The sequence below is a fragment of the Diadema antillarum genome, unplaced genomic scaffold (genome assembly GCF_040938485.1).
Source record: "Diadema antillarum isolate AM-2024a unplaced genomic scaffold, OU_Dant_1.0 seq00000624_RagTag, whole genome shotgun sequence".
Classification (NCBI taxonomy): Eukaryota; Metazoa; Echinodermata; class Echinoidea; order Diadematoida; family Diadematidae; genus Diadema; species Diadema antillarum.
The window spans coordinates 33201-60655 of NW_027271546.1; the positions used below are offsets into that span (position 1 = coordinate 33201).

Sequence of the window (27455 nt, forward strand, 5' to 3'; positions counted from 1 at the left end):
CAACTGTTTCCTCTTGTCTAAAAGGTACTTTTCAACATTATTGTCAGAATGGAAAAGAAAAAGTTTTCTGATTGGTAGTCATAGACACTATTAAATATCGCAACATTTTTTTCTAATTTTTTCTATGATGCTTTAAAGCAGGAAAATCTGTGAGTGACCGATATACGGACCGACAGAGACCGATAAGTTTCTGTGTACTGCTATACATGTAACATGGAATATATTTTATTACTATTTCAACGGGTCTAGGGCAATTACCCCCTGGGCAAATACCCCGGACCCTTCTTCTGGCCCTAATCCTAATCCTAATCCTAATCCTAACTATAACCCAATTTCCTAACCCTAAACCTAACCCTAACCCTAATCTTAACTCTAACCTTTTATAATACCACTAAATCAGTATTTAGGCGGGGGGTAATTGCCCTCTCCGGCTAGCTAACTTTTGTCCGCGCCTGTATGGTACCGACAAGAGAGGGAGACATACTCGTTGAGGTTTAATCTGATCATGGGGGTCAAAGATATGGCGACCCTCACGACAAAATCTTGCACCAAAATTTAAAGGGATATTCAGTGTTTTCTAGAGGTTAGTACTTGCTGGAGGATTGTAGGCATTGCAGTTACACGTAATGCATATTTTCACTGCCTGTCATATATTTGGAACGGAAATTAACTCTGTTGATTTGTCAGAAGAAAGGAAATTAGCCCGTCTCGACCGGCAGAATACGAACTTGTTCGTAGTCATTCATAATGTACGTTGAACAATGTGTTCGATGCATGTATGAATTGTGTAGTCCCGCATGTTGCGAAAGATGCTGGTTATTTGTTTTAGTCCCGTCTTGGTTATTCGATTTGCGCTGTCAAGTCTGTCTTTGCTGTTAAGTATGCCATCAGTGATGAATAAGTGTGCATATTTGTTTGAGAACAAAGTATGTGTACTGTGAAGACACAGTGTTTTGCATGATCATACGAGTTTGGAATGAAGCACAGATTGCGGACACATCACATGCTGTGGCGATACCATGTCCATACCATGGATGGTAATATGCTATGGAATAACTGTGCATGTGGTCAATGCCATCATACCAATGCGTATCATATCGCAAGTTTTATCATACAAATGCGACCGCGAGAGACGCCAAGCGGATTTGCATGCAGTCCATTCTTAGGCACTGCAGATCGTGACTACTAGTACTAGGTGTATTAAAAGCGAGAGTTGATGTGTTCTAACGGTACGACGGTAGCAATGCCAATACTATAATAGATCTACATATACTAGTGTAATTATGTAGTACTACCCACCAGATATCACCATGCAGCCCATCACAGGCAGTGGTCCATATACAGTGTATGTGTAGCAACAAGATTTCCTCATTGGGATTAGCCTGGATATTGAAGAACTGGCATACTCGTGAAATCAGTTCGGGAAACCCACTCACAAGGGGGGCCCCTCATAAGTAACCCGTCCCCCTTATAAGTAACCCCGTCCCCCTTAAGTAACCCCCGGGGCACCCCTTATAAGGAGTCTCCACGCTTTTTTGCAATGCAACGCGAAAATGAAGGGACTGCGGCAATTCGCTTGATTATGTCCATAAAGCTTCACAAGTTTCGTAGTTACTCAAGAAATTTGAGCAAAATCGGTTCGAGGCATCATATCTAAAATCATGGATTTAAATGCGATGTCAAACGACCCATGCGAATGCTGAAATGCGAGCGATTACTGGCGTGAGTGTCGCCTGGTGCGGCGTGGCTTCCCACCTGAATGAACGAAAGTCTCCGTACTCAGTCGCCACGTCTGCACTCAAGCATTGCCGCGCCGCCGCGCCTGGCGACACTCACGCCAGTAATCGCTCGCATTTCAGCATTCGCATGGGTCGTTTGACATCGCATTTAAATCCATGATTTTAGATATGATGCCTCGAACCGATTTTGCTCAAATTTCGTGAGTAACTAGGAAACTTGTGAAGCTTTATGGACATAATCAAGCGAATTGCCGCAGTCCTTTCATTTTCGCGTTGCATTGCAAAAAAGCGTGGAGACTCCTTATAAGGGGTGCCCCGGGGGTTATTTATAAACGGGACGGGGTTACTTATAAGGGGGACGGGTTACTTATAAGGAGGGGCCCCCCTTGTGAGTGGGTTTCCCGAACTGAAATAAGCCCCGCCACTGCGTGTCCATACTAATATTACTACGGCGGCTCGCCTGTTAATGCTTGTGAATTCAGCCCCACCGTGTGGCGTTCATCGGTAGATAAGTACGGCGGTGGGGCTTTCTTCCACAGTATAATACACGTGAATGCGGCCCCACCAAATGGCGTTTACGCGAGATTGATAGTACAACTGGTCTATGATACAGCGGTGGGGCGATTTCCACAGCATAGCATCTTTCGTCCTCCCTTTCTCCCGTTTTTTTCCTTAGTCTTCAACTTTTTATTCTCGGAAGGACTCCCTAATGTCCGACTAATTTAACAGCCAATTTAATCATAAATACAACCCTACCTAACCCTAAACCCTAACCCTAACCTAACTTTCCTTTCTAACGCAAGAGTGCACGCGCACAGCGGTAGGGCCAATTTCACGATTTTGCCGAAGAACTTAGCATTTAAATAGGATCCCATTCCTAATCCTAGTTTAACATGATCATTTGATAATTACAACTATATAATAAGGTGTCTTGGCTCTGGCTAGGCTATGCTACCTGAGTGAATGAAAGTCCACATTCGGACTAGACAGAAAAACCCATTTGTTCGGAGGAGTGCTATGATTTTTTTTATCTTGATTTGTTTTTTTAAACTTTGATGGTTCTCCCCCATGATAGATGGAAGCCTCTAGACACTGTTGTGGGGGAATGCTTAACCACTGTTCCTATGAATATGCTGGCTGAGGTACCTCGCCCTCCTTGGAAAGGTCTAAATAGCAGTTCTACCCCTAGATTGACAAGTTTAAACCAAAATAATAAACTTAACATCTCATGACTACAGGGCGATCACAAACCGTTTGCGATATCAAAGATTTGGATGGGATTTTCATCTTTTGTTTTGTTTTATCTTGTTTGTTTGTGTGTGTGTTTGTTTGTCTTTTTTTTTTTGGGGGGGGGGGGAAGTTGGGGTTCTGATGTATACATTATAACCAGAAACAAACAGACCTAACCATAACTATATAGTGTAGAATTTAAAGGATCCAGCTAAACAGTGAAGACTTCCTCTACTCTTCAGTGTATTTTTATGTCATAGGTTTGTACCCTCATTCACGGAATTACAGATTTTCTTGCAATATTCCTTTTGTCTCTTTGCTTTCCATCTTTTCAGCCTTAGTAGCCATGGCAACCAAGAGACGGTTGGAGATGACGCCGTCACATCCTGACCAGGATCCTGACTATGAGGTGGTCACCACACCAACAGCTGCTAAAAGGCAGAGAGTGCAAGAAGAAGAAGGTAAGATTGTAGTCTTTCCAAATGTAATTTAACTTAAGCACCAGGAACATCTGCACAATAACAAAAAGACATTAAAGCCTAGAGGAATGTCCCCAAAGAAAAATAAAGACAGAAAAGAAATTGTAATTCTTTCTTAAAAAATGGAGAATTGGGCAAAGAAAATAGGATTCCATCTGGATTCGAATACGAGACCTCCACATTGCTAGCCCGGTGCTCTACCAACTGAGCTATACAAAGCCATAGTACAGTGTTTGTCCAAGAAACCCTTAATTCTGAATGCTCGTGTGTGACACGCACACACACACACACTTAAAACCCGACATAAACCTGAAGGATAAATCAACTTGGGGATAAATGCAAGGGATCATTGAAGTGATGCAGCTTTTTATGTCTCCCCTAAGAAGTGTCGCTAGAGGCATTATGTTTTTGGGTTGTCCGTCCGTCCGTCTGTCCGTCTTTGGGTGCACATGCTCAAGGTCAAAGGTCAAACGGTCAAGGTCAGATGTTCAAAATTTTACTATTTCTCCCCATATCTTCACAATGCCTGAAGGTATTTTCTTGAAACTTAGTGTATACAAGCACTACCAACTAAAAATTCTCCAGAGAGAGTTTTGGGTCATGAGGTCAAAGGGTAAAGGTTAAAGTGAAAATGTTAAAATTTTACAAATGGTTCAAGGTATCTTCATGGAACTTAGTACATATGCATGTACTGACTGGTAGTGAATGTCTAGGGAATTTGGGGTCATGGGTCAAAGGTCAGGTTCAAAGGTCAAATGTCAACTCCTCAAAATTTCACTATTTCCCTCAAATTCATGCAATGCCTGCAGGATTTTTCTTGAAACGTAGTTTATACATGTATTAACCAATAGAGATTCTCTGAAAAGTTTCTTGCCTAAAGGTCAAAGTTCAAAGGTCAAGTGAAAGTGCTAAATGTCTCTTCTTCCTCAATATCTCAAAAGTGGCTCATGGTATCATCATGAATTTATGCATGTTCTACTTGACAGTGATTCTCGTGGAATTTTAGGGTAATAGTGTCAAAGGTCAAGGGTCAAAGGTTGGGTTGAAATGCTAAAATTTTCTACTTAATACTGAAATTATACTTTTTCCACATACCTTGAAAATTGTACATAATCTTATAAAAGGGTCAGAAGTCAAGTAAAAATCCTAATATCCCCAAATACCGGCACTCTTAGACAATGTAGCCATTTATACCTTTAAACCTTGTTCAAGGAAAGTGAACATTCAACACATTTGTGACAAGCCTGTCATTTTAATAGTTTGCCAATTATGAGAAACTGTCTTCATACATTGTCAAGACATTTTACTATAGACCTATTAGGAGAACCATGCCTTATGGCGGAGGCATACCAGTCACCATAGCGACATTTCTACTTGAATATGTAATAAATGCAAACAAAGGGAAACTGACCAGAGATGAATATAATCTATTAGTGGAAAAGATGTGTGCTGTGTAAAGCTTACTGTATACAGGATGGCAGATTGAGGGTGAAAGAAATTTGAAGTGGTACCCTCCTTAAGAATAATAAAATAAAAATATATGACTATTTATATGTAAGAAATTTTCAGGATTTTCTGTTGCTCATACCCCATGTGATATCTGATAGTATAGAAAAACATTGATACATTGTATTTCTTTGTTTTCACAGCCAAAGAGCAGACCATCAGGAGAATTCAAGTGGTCATCAAGAAGCAGTTTAATATTGCTTTGCAGAACAAGGAAAAGGAGATTGAACTTGTCGATGAGGTTAGTTGTGTCATCTTGCACATTACTTGGCAAGTTTTTATTCCAGTGAGAAGAGTGATCACCACTCATGGGTGGTTGAAATTCTGTTCACTATTGTTGATATGCATAATCTCGTTTTATCAGCCCATGTAGAGAAATATAAGTTAGCAATAAATATTGAAGATCATCTGGAACTGAAGAGAGGAAATCCCTATGTGATTTCGTACATAATACTATTGCAACTACTGCTACCACTGCTGTCACTGCTCCAGCTACTTCTGTTATTACCATTTTCTTGTTTTTGTGTTCGATGTAAAAAACAAAAACAAAAAAAAACAACATTATATTTGAAAGATTAACAAAGATGAGTTTGATACTCATTAAATGTCAACTTGCAGGGTAATGCGTGGAAGTGTCATTCTGTGTGTGAGTATTCATCCTTGTGTTGATTATCACAGTAGATATCCGTGCTTGTTCACCATAATGAAGTGGAATAATTGAAAAGGATATGCTCCTGTTTGATACAAGGAAACAAACAGTTACACAGGCCTTGCTGCAAGGAGGATCTATTGAAATTGTTCAAGTTATGTATCATTTGTTTGCAACCTCTCTTCCTTACTCAAGTTAGGACTTTGAGGAAATGTTCTTTCAGGTCTTCAGACTAATCTGTACCCGATAAATGATTCCTATGATCAACTACATTATACCAAAATACTGGTGTTCTCTTTCATCGTAAGCTCACACAAGACATACAGTGTTCATTTTATGCTCTATACTGTGATAGTTGGCATGGCAAATATTGGATGTAGTATCACATTTTGTAACCCTTTTATAACTGTATTATTCACACAGAGATTGCAGAAGGCACGTGTGCAGCTTGACAGGCTGCGGGCTTGCATTGTTGCAAGGTATTATGGGAAAGCTGGCCTCTCTTCGACATCAGGAGAGGTAAGAATCTTGTTCTGCTCATGAAACTGTCAAAAATCTCTAAAAAAGGAGGTAGTGTAATCCAATAATGAGAAGTTATGAAATATATTCTATTGAATGTGTAATGTAACTTCATCTGTTCATCAAATGATGGCAAGTTGGCTCAGAGTGTGTTAATTTCTGATCAAATAGTTCAGGTTATAGCAAATGGTTTCTTCTAGGCTCATCATGCCATACCAATGAATGAGTGAAATATAACACATCTAAGTACCAGTCTCAAAGAGATATGTGAACTGAAGTAGTTTGCATTGTTAAAATGAAAATGTGGAATTTAGTCATGGTAACTGACATTCTGGCATTGTAAATGCTAACACACATCTAGCCTATCAAATTATAAGATGAGAAAATAAGCTGTCTTTGTGAAAAATCATGCAAATGACATGCTCCCCTGCCCTGCTCCCCCTCTAATACGGTTCCTTGTTATCTTCCTGGTACAGAAGAGCAGGCAAAAACTTGACCTAAGTCATCCTGCCATTCAGCGAGCCTTGGGTCATCCCTCCAAGGCTTCTTCCTCTCCACCTCCACTACAAGATGAGGAGACCAACTTGTCTCGTCCTCCAAGCCAGGTGGGCAGGGCATCGCTGGAGGAGAGTGGTAGGTCAACTCCTATCGCAGAGCTGCTTGGACGGAGCGATGCTTTTTCAGACCTGGATGGGAATGGGTTCTCCCCAGGACCAAAGGGACCCCGCAATCTAGGACAGGTAAGCCAGGGAAAGAATCAGATGGTGAGAACATCTTGTCTTCCTGGTAGCACCATGCCTACCATTCTTTTCTTGTGTAGTTTTCATTTGTTCATGAGGAATGATGTATGTCATAATTTTGCCCTTGTTCATCTGTCTTGTTTGATGTGTAAATTGCCCTCCATTTTTTTTTTTCTTTTGCTTGGAGATATTCAGTTGTACACTTAATGAAAGCTGTACCTCAGTTTCTTGTGAATTGCATTATGTTGATCTATCTGGCAGCCAGAAACAGTAAATCTGTGATTGACTTAGCAGATGAAGTTATCAAAATGTCAGTTCTTTCAGAGAATTATTTAATGTTGCAGATTCTAAAATTGTGTTGTTGTTTTTTTCACCCATGCTAGGATACATTTGGAGTTGGCCCTCCTCTAGACCACATCAAGCATCACACTGCACTCATGGAAGCATCAGAAGGATCACGATTTCATGTCAAGAAACGAATCATTGTTGGAAATGTCTCGAAGTGAGTCAAATTTGAAGACAAACCCAGCCAACAGAATATTTGAGGCATGACCCTTGTCAGAAGACAATAGTGTGTGCTATGGTTTGCTATTGCTGAAATGGAATATATTGTCGCTTGGGTGACAAGACCTCGTATCTGAAATTTTGGTGAAAATTACTTTTTTGGATTAAAGGTCAGTTAATCAGATGAGTGATGTCCTGTCAAAATCCTAGCTGTTTTACCTTAAAAATGAAGCCATCATGGCATGTCAAAAGAAAGGCTCTCCCATTTGATGCAGTGCTTTGGCTGCCATGTTGTTTTGCTCTCCTGAACATTTTACATTATGTAGATACGAGGTCTTGTCGCCCCAGCGACGATATGTAAATACAACTGTGTATCACCTCTGAAGAAGATTCAAGCAAGTCGTTGGATCCGTAAATTTTGAATGTCTTATTTTTAAGAAAAACCCTTTCATATAAAATCATAAGTGCAAAATTGTCCATTGCCGTCAAACTGTGTGAAGTTATCACATTTCTCAACATATTTTTGTGGAATTGTGAGTTGATGAATCAAACTGCTGTTACAGATATCTTTTCCATAACCGCTGCCATATAAGACAACATTGTCTCAACAATGCATGAAGGTTATGCAATTATTGCTTGAAGTCTTGTGCTTTTATGCGAGTAAAGCAAGAGGCACCACAATTGTTATGTGAGTGATTGCTTGTGCTATTTGGGACTTTACCAAGTATGCCCTACTAGGCTTTATCAAGATATGTGTTGTATGAAAATAAGAAGGTCTTCAAAGGTTATGGTTACATACTGTACTTGTGAAGGGTAATCTAGTGTTGACATCTTTTATGTCTGCTGACAAGTCAGTTCAAGGTATGCTGATGTTATCATCTACATTTATCAGATATATTCCCCCAGGGCACAGGGAGGATAGTGACCCGTCCACCCATAAGTGGATGGTGTATGTCCGAGGACCTCCTGATGAACCTAGGATTGACCACTTTGTGGAGAAGGTCTGGTTCTTCCTCCACCCAAGCTACAGACCCAATGACCTGCTGGAAGTCAAGTGAGTTGGGATTTTTTTTTAAAGAAGTTTTTGTTTTATTGTGTGTGATAGCCACTATATAACTTTCATTGTAAGGATGTTTTTTACAAGGAAAAGTTGTGTATTGTTCTACTCTCCCAGCCACCGTGTGAATCTGTGTTCAACTCTGTGCAAATTTGTTTTAGTATGTCTGGGCCACATATTTGTTTCATCTAGAAATGATTCAGGTAAGATTGACAGTTTTGTCATTGATGACTTCTTACTATGTTTAAAACCTTATGCAGAGAGCCACCATTTCATCTGACACGTAGAGGATGGGGGGAATTCCCCATCCGGATTCAACTGCACTTCAAGGACATCCGCAATAAAAAGGTTGACATCATTCATCACTTGAAGGTAACTTTTGATTTGTGCCTAGCTATTGACTTTACCTCATTTTCTATCATTGATCCCACTGAAATATGCTAAATCCTGTTGAAATTATTTGCTCTATTCATTAAAAGTTTCACTACATTGCAAAAGGATGAAATTCAATTGATAAGTCAACAAATATTATCACTTTTTTCAAATAATAGGTCAAAAGTCAAAGTTAAAGATTACTGAAATTAATCGAACAGTGTCATTTCCTGGCCATAAATTCCATGGATTTGAATTGTAGACAATGGACAACAAATGCACATGTTAGTGTATTAGTTTGATTTAAAAAAAAAAATGTTGTATGAATTGTTTTTGAATGATTCAATGAATATGATCATTTCAGGCAGCTTTTGTGCAGAGTTATACATATCACAGAAATTATTAGTCAATTACATAATTCAGATACTCACAGCTATTATCATTCTGGCCTTTATGCTCTTATTTCCAGCTTGATAGAACCTACACTGGATTACAGACTCTTGGAGCTGAAACAGTAAGTCAGCAGAGGAGTAATAACATGGAATCAAATCTGTCCAACTCGACTTACCTGTGAAAATCACTGAGAGTTTTGTGATTTGCCTGAGTCACTTCAGCTCTGACAGGCTGGCGAGCATACACCCATGAATGATGGCAGTTACATTGCTCATCCATCCATCACCAATGAATGCTCGTCAACCAGTCAGAGCCGAAGATGTGACTAGAACAAGTCCTGAAATTGTCTTCTCCATGATTTTCACAGGTAAGTCCAGTTGAATAGAGTTTATTAAGCATCGTTATTATATTACCTGGATGAATCAATATCTACATTGGTATTGACAGAATACTATTTCAAGTTTTTAGTCTTACATGTGTTATTTGCAAGTTAGTTCATTCATTTTTTGATCCACTGAAATATTACTAAAGTAATGTGTTCAGACAAGTGAGAGAGAGAGAGAGAGAGAGCTGACTCTCAATGATGATGACAAGTTTATCTGATGATTAATACTGATTTTTGTGTGTTATCAGATTGTGGATGTAGAACTAGATCGCTACCTCTACAGTGAAACGGGTGATCCACTTTCACGACCTTCGACACCAACAGTCACCAAGGTCAACTACAAGGAGGGTCTGAGACCAGCTCTATCTCGCGTGCCAACTCCCATCCGCAACACCATTTCCCTGAATGATGACAGTCGCAGACAGAGCATCACAAGCCCTAGTCCTCAGCTGCTTGAGTCATTTGGGAAAACCCCAGACAGCACCCCTGAAAGGTCGCGAACTCCTTCCCAGGGTTCAGCAGCATCCAGTCCGCTGCTGAAGTCGTTACCAGGCAGCAGTGGAGCCACTCCAATGTCCATTACCCTGGATGGATGTCTTGATGGTTTCAAGGAAGAGGCAGGAGGTAAGTCCTGTCCAGTTTGAAAATTTTCCAATAAAATCTGTTTGTAGGAATCATATATATATATATATATATATTTTTTTTTTTTTTTTTTGAATGAACAAACTAATGCCATAGAAGGGTAGCAGTTTGCTAATTTTTCTCTGAAAAATAGTCTGTTCACATTTACTTCGTTGAAGTCCTATATTTGATGTCTCTTAATATGTGCAAGCTATCACATGGATTGTTCTTGTGAATAGATGTGATAAAACACGTAGGCATTTGTTATCAATATTGCTGGCTTGTCTTGAAGTGAAGTCTGAGTACAGTGACGTACCAGAGAAGTGCTGACTCTTATGAAGTATTCCAAAGACATGGCAGTATTAGGTATTCATCTTGTTGAATATACAAGTTGATGCTGCTCTGAAGTATTTTGAGATCTCAAGTAATGTGCTGCAAGAGATAGTCAAGTCCATGTTTTTCCTTTGTCTGACACAACCAGATCTAGGTCCATCAGCAGCAGTGTCCCTTGGCAAGCTGTCCCTGAAAGTGAAGGCTCAGTCGGGTCCTGCCTTGCTCAACCAAGGGAAACCTGTTCGCACCATGCCACCACTGGGGCCCATCTCTACACCCATCAACAGTAAGACTCCCTCTCTGGACCCACCCACGACACAGGTCAGTCCAACGGGGCTGGACAGCGTCAGCTTCTCGCCTTCCCTACTGGTCAATTCAGGCAGCTCAAGTCTAGGAACTCTTCTCTCAGATGGGCAAACTGTGTCACCAACACAGACTGGTGCCATCAATGTGGGTGACATTGCAATCTCATCACAGGGAGGAAACCTTATCCGGATACAAGACGGACAGATCGTCCAGGAGCTACCCTCAGACGCCGTCTCCCCAACTCATGCTAAGGCAGAAATGAAGACGGTGGTAACCCTTAATCAAGTGATGTCGGGTTCAAAGTCCATCATCAAGGCATCACAAGCATCGTCCCCTCCTGGCACAAACACACCTTCAATCTCACTGCAGAAGATCCCTGTACCAAGCGCATCAAGTCATCCTCAGGCGATGGTCGGTACATCTACTCCAGCGATGCCAAGCACTGTCAGTATATCCCAGCTGAGCAAGCAACCCTTGGTGGCATCACCTGTGGTGCGCAAGAGCCCTTCGGGGGTCACCCTGGTACAGCAGACTGCTGTTGGTGTCTCAGCCTCCAGGCTTGGCCAGCAGGCAAACGTCATGCCAGTGATTCCAAACCCTCCACCAGGCACTCAATACTACGTCACAGCCAAGTCAACAGACAAGAACCTGCAGGGGAAAGTGATCCTGATTCCCCAGCAGGTCTTCTCACAGAACTCTGGTCAAAGTGGGAAGAGTGGACGAGGAGCAGGGAAGACATCAAACACAAGCAAGCAAGGTGAGAGTGTTCCTGTAGTCTTGGGAGAATCTTTATTTGTTGATACAGACGACTTACTAATTTTCCTTGTAATAAGTTGTTTTAGTGCATGGAACTATTTGACATTTTCTCTGTATCGTCCACACCTGAGATGTATCCTTGTGTTGCTATGTACAGGCAGTAGGGGTACTCATGATCTTTTTATGCTTAGCCATATAAACAATTTATTGTCTGGATATTAGAATGATTGACCAGTCCATTTCCAGAGCAAAAACAAAAACAAAACAACAATGATTTAAGCTGCTCAGCTCTTGTCTGGCATATTTGTCACCTAGCTGACATGATGTGTCATATTACATTTTTACTGCTGAAATGGAAGAAAGCAAATATGAAAACCATAAAGTTTGAAGTATGCTGCTAAAACCATGCATTTTCAGGTCTTTTTGGAGTGGACACTATTCCTCCTATGACATGCATCTTTGACATATGCTTTCAAGGTACATCATGAAGACAGAGAACATAAAATGCACGTGTGGTGTCTGGTAATTTTTGTCACATTTGAATTAGGTTACAAGAGGATTGTGGTTTTTCTCAAACCAGCCCAATTCTATGCCATATTTTTTATGCTATTGTGTATGTGCTGCTGACAAAAAAAAGAAAAGAATTCAGTGGGAGACTCATTGCTCAGCAACACTGGGCTGATGACCAGGTCACAAGGTCTTTGCAAGGTATTACAATAAAAAGCATACTTGTCAACTAATAAGATTTTATCAGATTCAGTAAGATTTTTTACATTAAAAATAGCAAAATAAGATTTTCTGTCAGAGAAATAAGATTACATTCAGCTATATATGACATTGCAATTTGGGAAAGTATTCAACAAAGACCAGTTCAAAAAACCATACACAATGATGTCTTTTTAAAGCTTGTAAAACTGTTGTTGCTCTTCTATATACTTTAACGAGGTAGTATTGACATATGTATAAGCCAAGTTTCATATTCACATGATTGGAGTATATCTCTCTCATTTCCACAGGTTCGGGATCCTTCCTGTCACCAAGCAATGTACTAATCCTTCCTCAGGGCTCTATTGTTCCTCCCTTGCCCCCGGGAAGCATCGTCCAAATTCAACCTGTCCCCACCCCAACTCGTTCGTCCTCTCAGAGCAGCGGGACTGCTCAGCAGATGACTCGCATCGCCCTCACTCAGAAGTCAGGGGCGTCCACAATCATTACGCCCAAGCCTGCCACTCAACGGCTGGCCTCAGGAGGAGGGGTCATTCAAATCCAACGGTCAGCAGGGCAAACACTGGCCAAGCTTGTTCCTGCACTAGGAGCGCCCACCCAGCAAGCCACATCTTCGCCATCATCAAGTGTTTCGCTGATACCAGAGATGAAGGGACAACTGGCTAGGACTCCAGCTGGGGGAGTGGTCCTTGTTCAGCGCTCCTCAGCCAACTCAAAGAGCAACACTGTACAGACTCTCTCTGGACTTCCCAGTGTAGTTGCCACTCAGACAGTCCCTGTTGCACAGAAAATTGCCATCAATCAGATAACTGGGTCCAACATCATTCCAGCACAGCAAAAAGTCTCCTTGCCACTTAAAGGTGGAAACTCTGTTCTCTTGCCACAAGCCACAAAACTGTCCTCATCAAGAACTGTTGTTCTCCAGCCTACAGCACCTTCTCCTTCTACAAATTCAATGAAGACAATCCAAGTCAGAAGGGAGCAGCCTGCTGTGAAAACAGTGACTAAAATTGTGCCTCCCATGAATGACTTGGAAAAGACTTGTGAGAAAATGAAGTCATGTGCTGCAAAAAATGTGAAAGAGGACAAAGTAAAAGATGCAGGAGAATTGGACCTGTTACGTGAGGCTGTAACAGAAAGGACCAAACCCAGTGTCGGTAAAGATGAGGAACCAGGCACTGAGAATAAACCGAATCATGTCAAGCAAGTTAGCAATGATAATGGGCTCCTGAAAGAGAGCACTGAGAAGAAGGAATGTACCTCAAGTAAATCGTTATCATGCCAAGAGGATGTGCAAAATGTTGAATCTATGCAAGCCAGCACAGGAGCAGTATGTAGCAATGAGGAGGCCATGGATGATAGTGACACTGTGCATCAAGTGGTGGAGGATAGTACCTCAGCTCTTAAGGGTTTGAAAACCTTGAAGGATGTGACAAGCCATTGTGATGTAGAAATCAAGAAAGAATTGGAGGAGGAGATTCCTGTGGCAGAATCCATGGAAGTAGATGATGGGTTGATTCAAAATGGAAGCAGTGTAAATGGTCATTGTGTAATACCCAAGTCTGTAGTCACAGCAAATGTCGCTGACAGGAGAAATAAGACTAGCAGGACTGAGGATGGGAATGTCACAGTTAGCGAGTTGTCCATGAAACCTAAAGCAGCCGTGTCTAACAAGTGTGTGATAAAAGTTGTCAACGCCAAGCTCAAAGGATCCACAGGGTGTCAGGATGCATCCCAGCCCAGCCAACGCAGAGTGCGGGTGATTCGCATCAAGCAGGAGCCGGGCACGGAGCCCATCCTCGCTGCCTTGGCAACCGCACCCATCCTGTCTCCCATCCAGGAGATGAGGGATGGCCTGGAGGCTGGTGGAGGACGAGGGGTTGAGGCAGGACCAGCTCAGGATGGTTGGGAGAGCCGGGAGCTCAAGGACTGGATGAAGGTCCTTGGTGAGCACTTTGAAGAGGAGACCAATCTCTATGGTGTCACATCCATTGAGCAGTTAATGAAATATGTAGCTGAGCAGGCTCCTCTGATTGACTCCACTAGAGGTGAGAAGACTTCCTGTGAAAGTGATCCGTTTAAGCTAGATCATCACAGTTTACGTAGTATTGTTGATATTTGGGGTGATCCACAACTTAAAATGTCAGGACATTGCAAAGAAAAAACACATCGTGTAATTGTGCACGAATTTGTTCACATCATGGTCCTAAAAGCTTGACAGCAATGGTCAGTAATGCTGCAGGATTGTAGATGCTATCATTTGCCACCTTAGCCTTACTTTTTCAACACATGGCTGCAGTTAATTGGTTGTAATCTGTGCACCAAAATATCAGCCTGATTTGTTGTGAGTTTGTGGACACATTTAGTTGTTTCTTCCTCTATCATTACATCAATTCATGGCATGATATGTAGAATGGTGCACACTTATCATACTGATGTCCTGCATTTGATGTTTCACAAATTTTTGACATACATGTAGCTATGACAGGCCGAAGCCCTGGTCACCCTGGTTACTCAAAGTGTTGCCAAGCAACCACATTAATTTGCTTCATAGTGATATTGAGGGAATTAGTTTTGGCATTTAATCATGTGCTTATGATTAGATTTTAACATGTTTACCTTGATACTAAGTAAGTGTTCAAATTTTTTAATTTGCTGTGGTATTTTTTTCTTATTTGCAGGATAGATATTTCTATTTGGCATATAAAAATTCCTCCATTCACACATAGTGAAATAGACTTGGTATTCATCACTTGACCCATTGAGGACGAGGCGCAAGTATACTCGGGCAAGTGTTAATGGGGAAAAGCAAAATCAGCCCGTCCACAACGGGTTAAACAGTAAAGATGACATTTACCTTCATCTTCATTCACCTTACCTGACATAACGAAGGCTGTACTTTCAAGCCTTCCATGTGCTACATTCATACCTTTTGGCAATCATCAGACAATTATCATGCCTCATAAAAGAGACCACCCCCCTCTCACTGTGGCCGAACAAATAGTATACAGAATGATTTGGACTACCTTTGAGGGCATTGCTGCTATTAATGCCCTGCCCTTGTTGAGTCTTTTTCAAAACATATGTCATAATCATACGAAACATTTGTTAAAGACAAGTCGTATACAAAGTTGTATGATTTCCTCTGTGTAGGTTGTGTATGAGTTATTATTTGCCCGCAATGCTGGAAGTCAAGCTTGTGGTTTGCAGAAATGTTTCAACCATTTCTTATGCCTCTACTACCCTGAAGGGTCCCTGAGATATTATCTTCATTAGATCATACCCATGATATGGATGTCTGTTGCTAATGAGTATACAATTTGTCCTTGCAGTACAAAATGAGCTTCCTTTCTGTGCGACATCCCTGGATCACTACCACTCATGGCCGCTTCCAAAGCGGCGGGCAATGGAGTGGCAGAGGGCAGTCTTCATGCATGGCAAAGTAGCGCGACTGAAGGTCAAAGTAGCACGCCTGAGTGACGTTCCCATGTGGAGCAAGAAGAAGATAATGATCTGGTGTCGGAGGCATGGCTTCACTCCACAAGAACCTGGTGAGTTTTGTCATCATTTTTGTATCGCATGGAGGGATTGTTTGTGAAACAGAAAGCAGAATCTTTGTAATTTTGCCTTCGTCAAAAAATTTGTGAGGACAGAAGCCTCAGACCCCTTTTTACTCCACTGGCTTGCTACTTCTGGACAAGCAGATTTCAACAATTGTTTTTTTCTTTTCTAGAAATGAATAAATATACTTGTACAATACATTGATGTCAGATTGGTGGTCATCACCAAGACAGTATTCATGACTTAATGAGATACTACATCAATTTGAAGCTTGGTCATCCTCACTGTTTTCACTCATCACTGTTTTACAGGAGCTAAAGAAAAGGAAGTGAATGTGTCCTGTTCTCTGTGTGGACAAAAAGGCTGTAGGAATCCAGGATTGGGAAGATCAGACCAAGCAACGGGTTGTCTCAGGGAATGGCTGAGTCCATCAGGTTTGTTCTCTCCTGGTTTTAGATCTGTCCTTGGTTGAGGCAAGCAAGCAGAGGGAATACTCATTTGGCCACATGCTATTGAAATGCATTAGCGCCATCAATCAGCTTGTTACCAGTATTTGAGTGTGCTTCAGCGAGCCAAAAAATTAAGAATGGAGAATTAGACGATGCTCAACATCCAGACATGGGGCAGAGCAGTGTTTATGATTGGTCAGTGGCTGAAGAAGCAGTTATGTATTGCACATGTGATGATTGAATAGTCAAAGATAGTAATACATGGAACTTTAATCCACCGTCATTCAAATAGAGGAATTCCCTTCTAGATTCAGTGTATGTCTTTGGAACAAAGTCTTTTTTGATATCGTACAGAACTTACAGGTGAAGTACTTTATTTTGCTATAGTGTATATCCCCCCTTTCGTGAATTGTTTGTGCCAATATTTTGAGTCTAGAGTGCTGATGCTCAAGCCATATTCAAGTTTTCATTACATTTTTGGCTGAAACAAATGATTAAAAATCTGAAAAGCGCACAAGGCTAAAACAAGCTAATGTTTCTGACGTCCATTAATCCAGGTATTTTGAAGCAGACCACTTTCTATACTGCAGAAGATTTGAGTCAGCGTGTGTATGAGAGTCAGTGTGAACTCGGCTCAAGTCAAGACTCAGACAGTGACATAGAAATCGATGTCATCAGCTATGGGGACCCTACCAAACGATTAAAGATCAAGACAGAGGGAGACGAAAAGCTCCAGCTGAAATGCTTCATGCCACCAAGCGAGGGCGCCAGATATGTCCAGGATGCTGCACAAAAGGTGTGTAGTGTGCTGTGTGTCTTGTTGTTTCTTTGTCTCATCAACGCAGCCATTTGTCAGACCATGAAATTGTCTTACAAGTTGAAATGTATTGCTTGAGTGTTTCCTTTATCTCATAGCATAAAAAGGGAAGACGTACTACATCCGTGATTGTATTGTGTGTAGTGATGGAATAAAATTGCTTTGAGTCCAGTTTATCTTGATCGCGTACATTAACAAAAAAGTACCATTATAGCCTGCATAATTTTCTTATGTCTATGTACGTTGTAGGTAGCTTTAAAATCATTTGATTAATGCTTCTCTTTTTTAAGTATCTTAGCTGTATGGTATTGCATGCTATCAGTGTCTCTGATAATGTGTGGAAATGAAGTCATGAAAAAAAAACAAAAAACTAAACAAAACCAGAAGTTTTCATTAACTGTTAATTGATATTTCATTATTTCATTTTGAACAGCATTATCTGGCATTGTGGTTGATTTCCATGTACTGTATAGTACAGTCATTCTGAATAGATTCTCAGCATCAAATTCTTTAATCTGGCAAAATATGATGTGAGATATTGACTGTCATGGTGCTGTAAGATGCAGTGAAGTCTATTGAGTGTGACACATCCTAGAGAAGATGTGTTGTGAAGAAGTGCTGGCTATATCCATTGTGTCTGCGTTATACATCCTGCAACCCAACAAAAGCCTGGTTGATATTCACCGTAAATGTTTAGCTTTGGGGAATTAATCTGCATACAAATGATGCACAGGTCTGAGTGCGTCAGTGGGAATTGTATGCATAAGGTAACTATGGAATTGTTTATGGACTAGATTCCTTGGTTCTCGCTGCATGCACATTATTCCTGCTGATGCTCATATGCATTACCTGTTTTATAGAACAGTGGGCATTTTTTCCCCCCAGAATCCATTGTTTTAATCATATGTCCACTAATTACCAACATTTGGCAAATTTACTGCATGAAATTCCTTTGGGCTTGCCATAGATGGAACTGTACATCAGGATACTGGATGCAAAATAAATTTACTGGATGGATGGCCAGCCATCTCTTGCTAAGTGCACAAACTGTTGCTACATGTGACTACTGGATGCGTGACTAGCCATTGCTATGTGTGCGAAAACATGCTTAGTGACCAAACTCTTTTGTTATAAGTACTGGATAGTATGATTCTAGTGTAGTATCGCCAGTGATCACTCTGATGACTTGATATCGAACGTGCAGCGAGTGAGAATGGATGCATGGTTCTCCACCCATAAGATTGCAGAAGTTTAGTGACTTGTTTCATGATAACTTTGTGTATGAACTGCAACACTATTTCTCTTCTCTGCAGATTGGTGTACACTTGAAGCCTGTCCAAGTTTGTGAAGACACTTTTTCACCTGTCATACAGGAGATGATATTTGTAGTAAGTGGACACTTTTCAGCATCTTTCATTCTCTTATCACTTTAACATGATATCTCCTTGTTACAACAATCATAGAAATCAAGTGCATGATGAAATTATTTCATTTGGGTTGGCAGCTTTTCAAGCGGCTCTCTGCCTTTCTTTAAAGACTGGAGCTGGTCATTGAATGCATCTCCAACTCTCCAAAGGAATTGTTTGAGATGATATTAACCCGTTGAGGACAAGTCCTGAGTATAACTCAGGCAGGTGTTTATGGGAAATACATGTTGTAGCAAAATCAGCCCGTCCTCAACGAGTTAAAAGAGCTTCTTATACATCACAATGAGGAGTTCCTTTCAGTCCATACAATACAAGTTTTTATTAGGTTCTTGGTTGCCAGCTCCTATGAAACCAAACATCCCCAGGAGTGGGGTTGAACAGCATGGCATTGGCAGGAGTGAAGCAAGAATACATTGTAATGAGAGCACGTCGCTGGTTGAGAATGAGAAGGGCGTTAAGTTGTCTCGAACACTATTGGTTTAGTGGCAACTTGACACCCTTCTCATTCTCACCTGACGACATGTAGGAGAGATGGGTGTCAGGTGATCGGCAGAAAGTGAAATGTTACAGAGCAGTGCTATGAGAAAATGGAGGCTGCATTGTGCTGAAAGGGATGATTGCCTTTTCTAGAAGCCTGTTGATACTGAATGGAATATCATTTCCAACTGAACTTTGTACAGAATTCTTTTAGTATTGAGCCACAATTTGTGACACTAGTTAGGTCTAGGGGCATTCAGGTAATGTTTTTCACATGTCTGCATCATCCAATTAGCATAGACCAATCCAGATTTCAGATCACTTGTACAGATTTAAGGTGCTTGTGCACTCTTTTCATCACTTCCATGATGCCTCATAAAGGTCACTAAAGGTCACCCACTATTGAGGTAGCTTGAAGCCAGTGTGAGAGAAAATTTGAAACCTGTATTGGCTTTTTTCTTCTCTTTTGTGTTTTCAAGGACTCAATATGGAGAGAATATGCTTGTTTCACATACAGTACCAAAGTTCATGATATGAGTTCAATATTTCGTAGGATGTCATTGTCTTGACTCACATTATTTTCCTCCCAGGCGACCAGACAGTTTCTCAGTGATGTCGTCAGAGGTGCCTTGGCCAAAAGCTATGGGGGTCGTGAGGATTGCAGGTATGCATTTTTATCCCAGATTAATAGCTATAAAACTAGAAATTTTTGTATGCATGAAGAAACATTAATGAATTTCGGGAGGAGTGAAGAATTACAAATGTAAAATGTATGCGAGAGTCTAACATATCCCTGTACTAGGAGTACATACATTATACTCATGATTTTTTTCATAGTCAGCAATTTGCAAAAGTTTCATACTATGAAAAAAGCTGTCGGCTCCAATTCAGGGAAGTTTCATGCCTGGAATGTTTCTGGTTTTACAGCCTACTCAAGATTTGAACCCCGGTGTATGATTTGACTCTCTACTGATTGGAAATAAAACAAAAATAAATGTCATCTCATGCATATGCTTCAAACCTTAACAAAGTATTTTGAGACTGCTCTACAACATGAAGTTTTTATCTCACTCACAAATCTGTTTTGTTTGTCAGTTTGAATCTTTTTCTACTGTCAGTCATTAAGGCATATGTCAACATTGAAACACACACTTCAAAACTAAGTTAGCTATTGCTGCCCAATACTGACTTGCATGTACTGTATACGCCATATATTTCGCGAGTCTAGATTTTCGTGAATTGGGGATTCTGGACGATTTCGCGATTGTGGAGTCTAGAACTGAACGGAGAAATGTACACGCGTACATCACATCGACATCGGGATCAGAGTCAATATTTTCGCGTGTCTTTAATTTCGCGAATAGCACCTGACTCGCGAAATTCGCAAAAATAAAAACCTCGCGAAATATTCGGCGTATACAGTAATGTAGTGATCTGCAGTTGAATAATCTAGTCAGCAGTCTTGTGTAAGCTGGTGTCTGTGAGCTGCTGCTGCCGCCAAATCTTGTGTTGCTGTATTAGGGTTGTTTCCGCAGCTAGTTCACTCAACAAAATGTTGTCCTTGAAACCAAGTTCGCTGTGGACGTAGAATGAAGACATGTTGGCTATTGTGATGAGACATGTGTCACTTCTGCAGCCAGACTGAAGTGTTCACTATTGTGCATAATATAGAAAGTAAACATTGCCAACCAGTGTGGAAAGCTTGTCTTGCTGAAACTGTTTACATTAAAGGCCCCAACAATGGATTGCATGAGGATAGACTCTAGTTTTTCTTTCACTGTCTTAATTTAGTCGCAAGGCAGATTTTCTTGCACAACCACCAGCAATGTGTGAAATGTAAAATTGCGATTTGACAAAGGGAAGATGGCTTTAAAAGTAATCTTAGTCTGCCTGTTCATACTGTCCTTTATCTGGTCTGGAATTCCCTGTAAAAATTAATCTATATGAATTCAGTCTATCTTTAAACAGATCTAAATGATATATCAATGCTCCTATTAACTCTAAATTGTTGTTTGATAATAATAATAACCAATGTTTATATACCGTAGCACCTTTTCTGTATAGACTCATAGCACTTCAGAAATTTCAACAAAATACAAGAAATGAAGAATATTTACTAAAAACAGAAGAGAGAAAGAACAAAACAAAACAAAACAAACAAACAATGACTTTAAACTTTATTGATGTAGATAAACACTGAATAATCAGCGTTTATCTCAGTTAAGGGCAATTTGTCAATCAGTTGCAATAAAAAACAACTCTACGCAAAAATCCTTACTTTGACTAACTCTCCCATAACCAGTGCTGATCTGTCTTCTATCCATCGCTAATGACATTTTGAGCTGACAGCTCTAAGGAGGTTAGAGTTACCTGTTATCTTGTCACATGGTCTCTGAAGTGCAGAGAGAAACCTTGCCATGGCAGTACTATATACACTATATGACAGATATGTTGACTGGGTCTGGATTTATGCTCAGTCCTGGTGCTAGGTTCAGTCCCATTCTCAGGACACATGAATTAGGTGGAAACATATTTCAGTCAAAATTGATGTTTCATGGACACAATGCTTAGAGAAAAAAAAATTGAGCTATCTATCCGCCTATCATAAGTGAGTGAAAATTGCCCTCACTTAGAGAGGCTGCTGTTTGTAGATGTCCTGTACTTACTGAGTACACACACATTCTTACTAATTACTTCTGTCCGTGGTGTTCAGTCCATAATCCCTTTACAAACGCTAGTACTGTTCTTCGTTGACATTGTATTCAGGTCTGCTGTTCATCGAATGCATATTATTGCAGCCACTCTTCGCACATTCAATATGTCCCCACTTTATATTGATATATGTATCTATATGTTTGGTTTTTTTTTTATTACCTCCGCCAAGGGGGGAGGTTATGTTTTCGTTACCGTTTGTTTGTTAGTTAGTTAGTTTGTCCGTGTGGAAAATAACTCAAAAAGTAGTCAACGGATGTGGATGAAACTTACAGGAAAGGTTGAGAATGATACAAGTAACAGATGATTAAATTTTGGTAGTGATCCAAGAATTTGGGGGGAATTTATGAAGGATTTTTTATATTGTGGCAGGTAGGGTCAATGAACTTGGGAGTTCAGGCTGCGCGTATTTGAGGTTTGCATGCACGCACTAAAGTGCGTGCTCTAGTTTCTGCTAGAGCGAGGCGCACCGTGCAGCTGAGGGTTTATGACATAACAAAGGCTTCTATATTGGGAAATCAGGCGACTTTCAGCACACAATGCTTTCAGTATGTATGGATGGAAATCACTGATATCTCTATGGAAGAACAAGATCAGTGGGGGAAATAAGCTGCATGCATGGCGGAGGTCTGCACTATCAGAGTGCTTCTCTAGTTTTATTTATTCATTCATTTTGATATACAACATGTATTCATAATTTTTTTGGGGGGGAGGGGATCAGGTAGTAGTGAAGAATCTACATACTTAGTATCAGCATTGTGTCCTGATGTAGGGATGACAGCAGTGGAATTATTCAAACATTTAAATGAAGATGTGCCATTCAGTTTTGTTTAGGTTTTTTTTTTTCCTGTATGCACTGACTTTACAATGGTTTTATTTCACACGTAACTCTACTTTTGAGTTAAGTGTGTTTGAGTTAAGTGTGTAAACACAGCAAGTTTCATTCAGTTCATATTTTGAATTTTTGGCACACATGGAGACGTGAAAGAAGAACAGATGATTCATATTCAGTGTCTGGATAATTATTTGTCATCACATAGCTTGGATTATTAATTCATCAAGATGAAGACCATGTATTTGCTCTATATTGCTTGTGACAAGGAAATATGTTGGTTCTATTTGTTGGGTTGGGCCCTCTGTAGAGACATCCTTTGATGTATGCAATATGCCTTTTTATGTGTAAAGGCGTGATGACAAATTGCATTTTGCATGACACTAATTGCTGCTCACTTGAGATTTAATTTGCATGAAGCCTTCACTTAAAGTTGCTAAAAGGCTTGAGCTTGAAACCTGTGGAGTTGAATGTCAACTAGAATACCTCTTATGGATAGTTTCAGTTTCATCCGTCATACAAAATCCCTGTACATCACTCTCAGAAAGAACTCTGTGTGTTTCATAGTAGTGTTGTATTGTTCACCCTACAGTAAATATGTCTCAAATATCACCGAGTAATTTTTAATCAAACTCATGAGTTTTAATACTTTACTATATTAGGTAACTTGAGAATTGTTTATCATTTCATGATGTGATGAGATTTTTGGTACCCTGAGATACCAAATAGAAATCTTCATTTTGTTGAATTATGATTATGATTATCTCTTTTTTTTATCACTGTACCCTTGTTTACCCCCAAAATGGGTAAAAGCAATTTATGCTGCTTTATGCAGGAAGATTTTGTAGCCCTGATATACAAAAAACTCTGTGGATTCCTTTGTAATTATGGATCGTGGGTCTCCAAATATAAATAGGAAATAAAATTCTGTTAATTATCAAAAATAGAATTCTAAGTGTCAGTTCCTTTGAATTGATACTGTAATGCTGCAGTTAAAATGTATGTACCGGTATTTCCTTTCATTCCCTCAAAACTCTGTAACTTTAGCAAGTTCTTTTTGCCATCAAAATCAATGATATTGTTTGAAAGGATCAGAAATTAGCTACCATTACTTGCACAAATCAGGTGAGCTGATGTAACTTTTTCCCTAATCCCTTAATTATTATTCATAAAAAAAAAAATATTATTGTTCACATGTTAAACCTGCCATAACAGTACTGAGTTGGTATTGGGGTCATTATTGCTGATTGCTAAAATTTGGCTGCCATAATAGCAATGTGCAACTGTACATCTTAAGGACACAAGATGGCGCTACACAGTGCCATAACCCAGGGTGGGATGGTACCCCAGGTTACAGCGTGCTACATCATATGTTCATAAAGACACCAAATTCTGTGTTTATATACACATGCATAGGTACTTCTATCTAATATTTGTACTAAAAGCAGAATTGGATATTTTTCACTGTGCTTGTTGTTTTCTTGTTTGTACTTTTCACTACAGGCTTCCTGATGAAATCTTGCCTCTCCATGTCCACCAATCAGTAGCCAGCATGCAATCATGTGACTTCCTCACCAACAAGCACCTCGGTGTGGCTGCCACCGCATCTCACACTGCTACCGAATCGCAGTGAATAGTTTCATCGGGTACAGCTAGTGGATGGAAAAGTTACTGATGCAAGGTTGCCGTGGTAACACTCATGACGAATGTTGGTAGGAGGTCATAGGATTTGTCATCTTATGATATCAGATGTTTGGAAGAGGAATTGAGGAACTGGAGGTGTGAGGATCAACCTCCTGATACAGTCAAATTTGAAATGTAAGGATGGAGACAGGTGAAAGTTGAAGAGTTCATGTGTCATGTGCTGGTTGCCATGCCAACAGTGTTAGAGAAGGGAGAATTTAGGAAGAGGAGTTATATAGAGGCACTGCATCCCATGTTTAGATCACCCTTTGCACAGAGTAGCAGCAAGAATAATACCTTGAGTATGTGTGAACTTAGGAGCTGAATTGGAAATTATTAGTGAGTCTGCTTGTGAAGTTTGACTTATTTGAAGAGATGATGCTGAGAGAGTGTAAGATAAGACAAGTGTGCAAATGTGTGATATATGTTGCAACAATAACATGTGTTCCAGAGGATTTGGGGGGGGGGGGGGGGGGTCATGGGAAGGGACGAGTAAGGTAGGGAAGGGAATGGAGAGTGTTATGTGACACCTCTGGTTTCGGTCAAGTAGAGTTCAGGGGGGGTTGGAACCTATGGAAGCTGTACAAGCTCTCTTATCCGATTGACTCCTTGTGATGTTTTCATGAATATGAACATGAAAGAAAGTCAGCCAATTAGACTAACATCCAAACTGATATAACTTGAGCTGGAGGTGAAGTGCTGCTTGGATTGGTACACATCCATCCATTCATCCATCATGATTGACCTTAACCCATTCTGCATTTCTTGGAGAGCCTTCAATGTCCCAAAACAAGATTCTTTTTGCAGGTCGTCAGAGAATGGACAGGTTGGTAATCCACCTGTGCGAAAGCAGTCAAGCATTGCATGTATCCCCTTTCCACAGTCAACTACATGTGCCATTGAACAATGAAAATATCAATCGGGCATGAGGTATGAATAGAGCATGCGCTGATGGACTCTTAAACTCCTTTGTTATACACTCGAGAGGCACCTGAATGGGGACAGCGAAAATCAAAATCTACCGAGCTCAGCCTTCGTCGCTATGTACATCTTCATACAAGTTTTTAGTAAAACAAGTGCACACTTCGTTGGAAAAAAAGAAAAATTAGGCAAATATACACACAGTTTTCATACAAAAAGAGAACAGATGTTGATAGAAGAAGCTTTAATCTTTCTATCAAAGCCATTTTTCCGGCAGCGTAACACAAATTTCCATGAATTTAGGCCATGAATGCAGACAGTCTTGTCTACATTATACATTTTTGGGAACCTGGTGTGCCAGGTTCCCATAAGAATGGGTTTGATAATCAATGCAATCAGGTGGAAGATTCTTTTTAGATTTCCAAAAACTTCTCATGGAAGGGATGTGTACAGTGCCCATTTTACAGATCTCACATTAAAGGGGATGGCTAGTAACTGATCAGTGGGAATCAGTGGGAATGCTGGGGGATGATTGTGCCAATCCTTGTGGGATTCATTTGATAGTACATTATATATCTATTATTGTGTGAAAATTATTTGCTTCAGAATGGTCTCGTATTCAAGCAATGTGTAGTTTAATGTTTCCAGGTTAGTATGCCTGTACAGTGACAGGGCGATCGTTAACGATTAACTGCACATTACTTGAATATGAAACCATTCTGAAGCAAATAATTTTCTCACAACAGTAGATATATAATATACTCTTAAATGAATCCAAGGATTGGAACAATCATCCCCCAGCATTCCCACTGATTCCCACTGATCAGTTACTAGCCATCCCCTTTAAGTCTTGCTAATGACACCCAATGGTCAGTAGCAACAGAGCTTCTGTGACGTCCTGTTTTGTTTGATTGCAGTTTAAAGTATTGAATCATGTAGAGGTATGATATAAGGAGGATATCAGATTCCCTTTCTCCAAGGACAGAGGTATAGGAGCATTAGGCAATGCATGTAGGGCAGTGGAGAAGTTTGCAGCTTCAAGAATAATGTGTGAATGTGATAGTTTGGAAAAGCAAGCAGTCATTTGAGACTGATAATGATGAATTAGTCTATAAAGCTGAAGTAACAAAATCACAATGAAATGAAAGCATACAGCACTGTGCCCTTTATTTATCTGCTTAATGGATTATGTTGAGTAATATTGTAAGCATACTAGATGCACAAATATAACAAAGAAAAGATAATTACATCTGAATAGGAATCCACAATGAGGGACTCGGATGATGCGGTGGCAGATTTCAAAGCTGTCCCCATCCTATGTGCATGAAGGACTGCTACTAGGAAAATACTTATACCAATACTCATAGTCCATGAAAAGTTTACAATAAAAAGTACACCTCAGTGTATGTGTTTTCATTGTACAGTACAATGCAATGAAAGCAAAGACTATAAATGGATTTATGCTCTGAATGGTTTTCATTTTGAAGGTGATGGCAAAGTTGACAAAGACCCTGCCCAAACTCTGCAAAGTGTATTCAACGCCTAGGATTTCGAGAAGAAAGAAGAAGCTGTACTAAAATTCAGTCATTGCTTGACCAAGAAATGCTGATCTGTGTCATGTAGACCTTCATGTCATGGTCATGCAGTTTCAAAAGTAATTGATGTAGTACAAGAACAAATTACATAGATACACTAAACATTTGTCATAATAGCTGTCATGATTAACTGCAAGCTGTGAAGGGTCACACAAGTGTTCATACACAACAACTGGTGATCACTCTCGTGGTGTGAGTTTCAGTGATTCCAACAGCTCTCTTACCTCTATAGCAAGCTGATTAGAAACTCATTATCCCATCACCCTATCCTCCTCAGTGCTTCTTCTTTGAACAAGTACTATCCATGCATTTTGAAAATTAACCAGAAGTCATATCTGCTAGCGAAGATAATTTTAGTGGCTATATATGGAAATCTTCTGTGTTCATAACTTGTTGAACTTTTCAAAAGTGAAAGCTGTTTTCCAAAAACCATCTCCTTATGTCAAGTAGCAGTTGCACCCATCTGATGCAGAGTTAAGATGACTCTGGTTTATACATCCTTCCTTCCTTGTTTTTCCCTTGACAGTTCATGTAGGTTGGTACTCTTGAACAGTCTGTAATTTGTCTCTTAATGAGACTATCATGTAGTCTTGAACTGCCTTCTTTCTCAGTAAGAGTAGCTACAATCATGTGAGCATAGTAAAGCTTGAATGGACTATGATTACT

At 40.2% G+C, this 27455-nt stretch overlaps 1 protein-coding gene across 1 annotated transcript; it reads left to right on the forward strand.

Annotated features, from left to right (window-relative positions):
* Positions 1–566: 566 nt before the first annotated feature.
* On the forward strand, positions 567–24720 carry LOC139736133 (YEATS domain-containing protein 2-like). The gene is made up of 18 exons (XM_071646864.1): positions 567–583; positions 3305–3430; positions 5098–5195; positions 6027–6122; positions 6599–6862; positions 7246–7364; positions 8259–8420; positions 8684–8795; positions 9265–9309; positions 9822–10197; positions 10676–11590; positions 12606–14363; positions 15648–15866; positions 16188–16310; positions 16883–17121; positions 18456–18530; positions 19637–19710; positions 24094–24720. The coding sequence occupies exons 2-18, from the start codon at positions 3316–3318 to the stop codon at positions 24221–24223; spliced, it is 4920 nt and encodes a 1639-aa protein (XP_071502965.1). The 5' UTR covers positions 567–583; positions 3305–3315; the 3' UTR covers positions 24224–24720.
* Positions 24721–27455: the final 2735 nt, after the last annotated feature.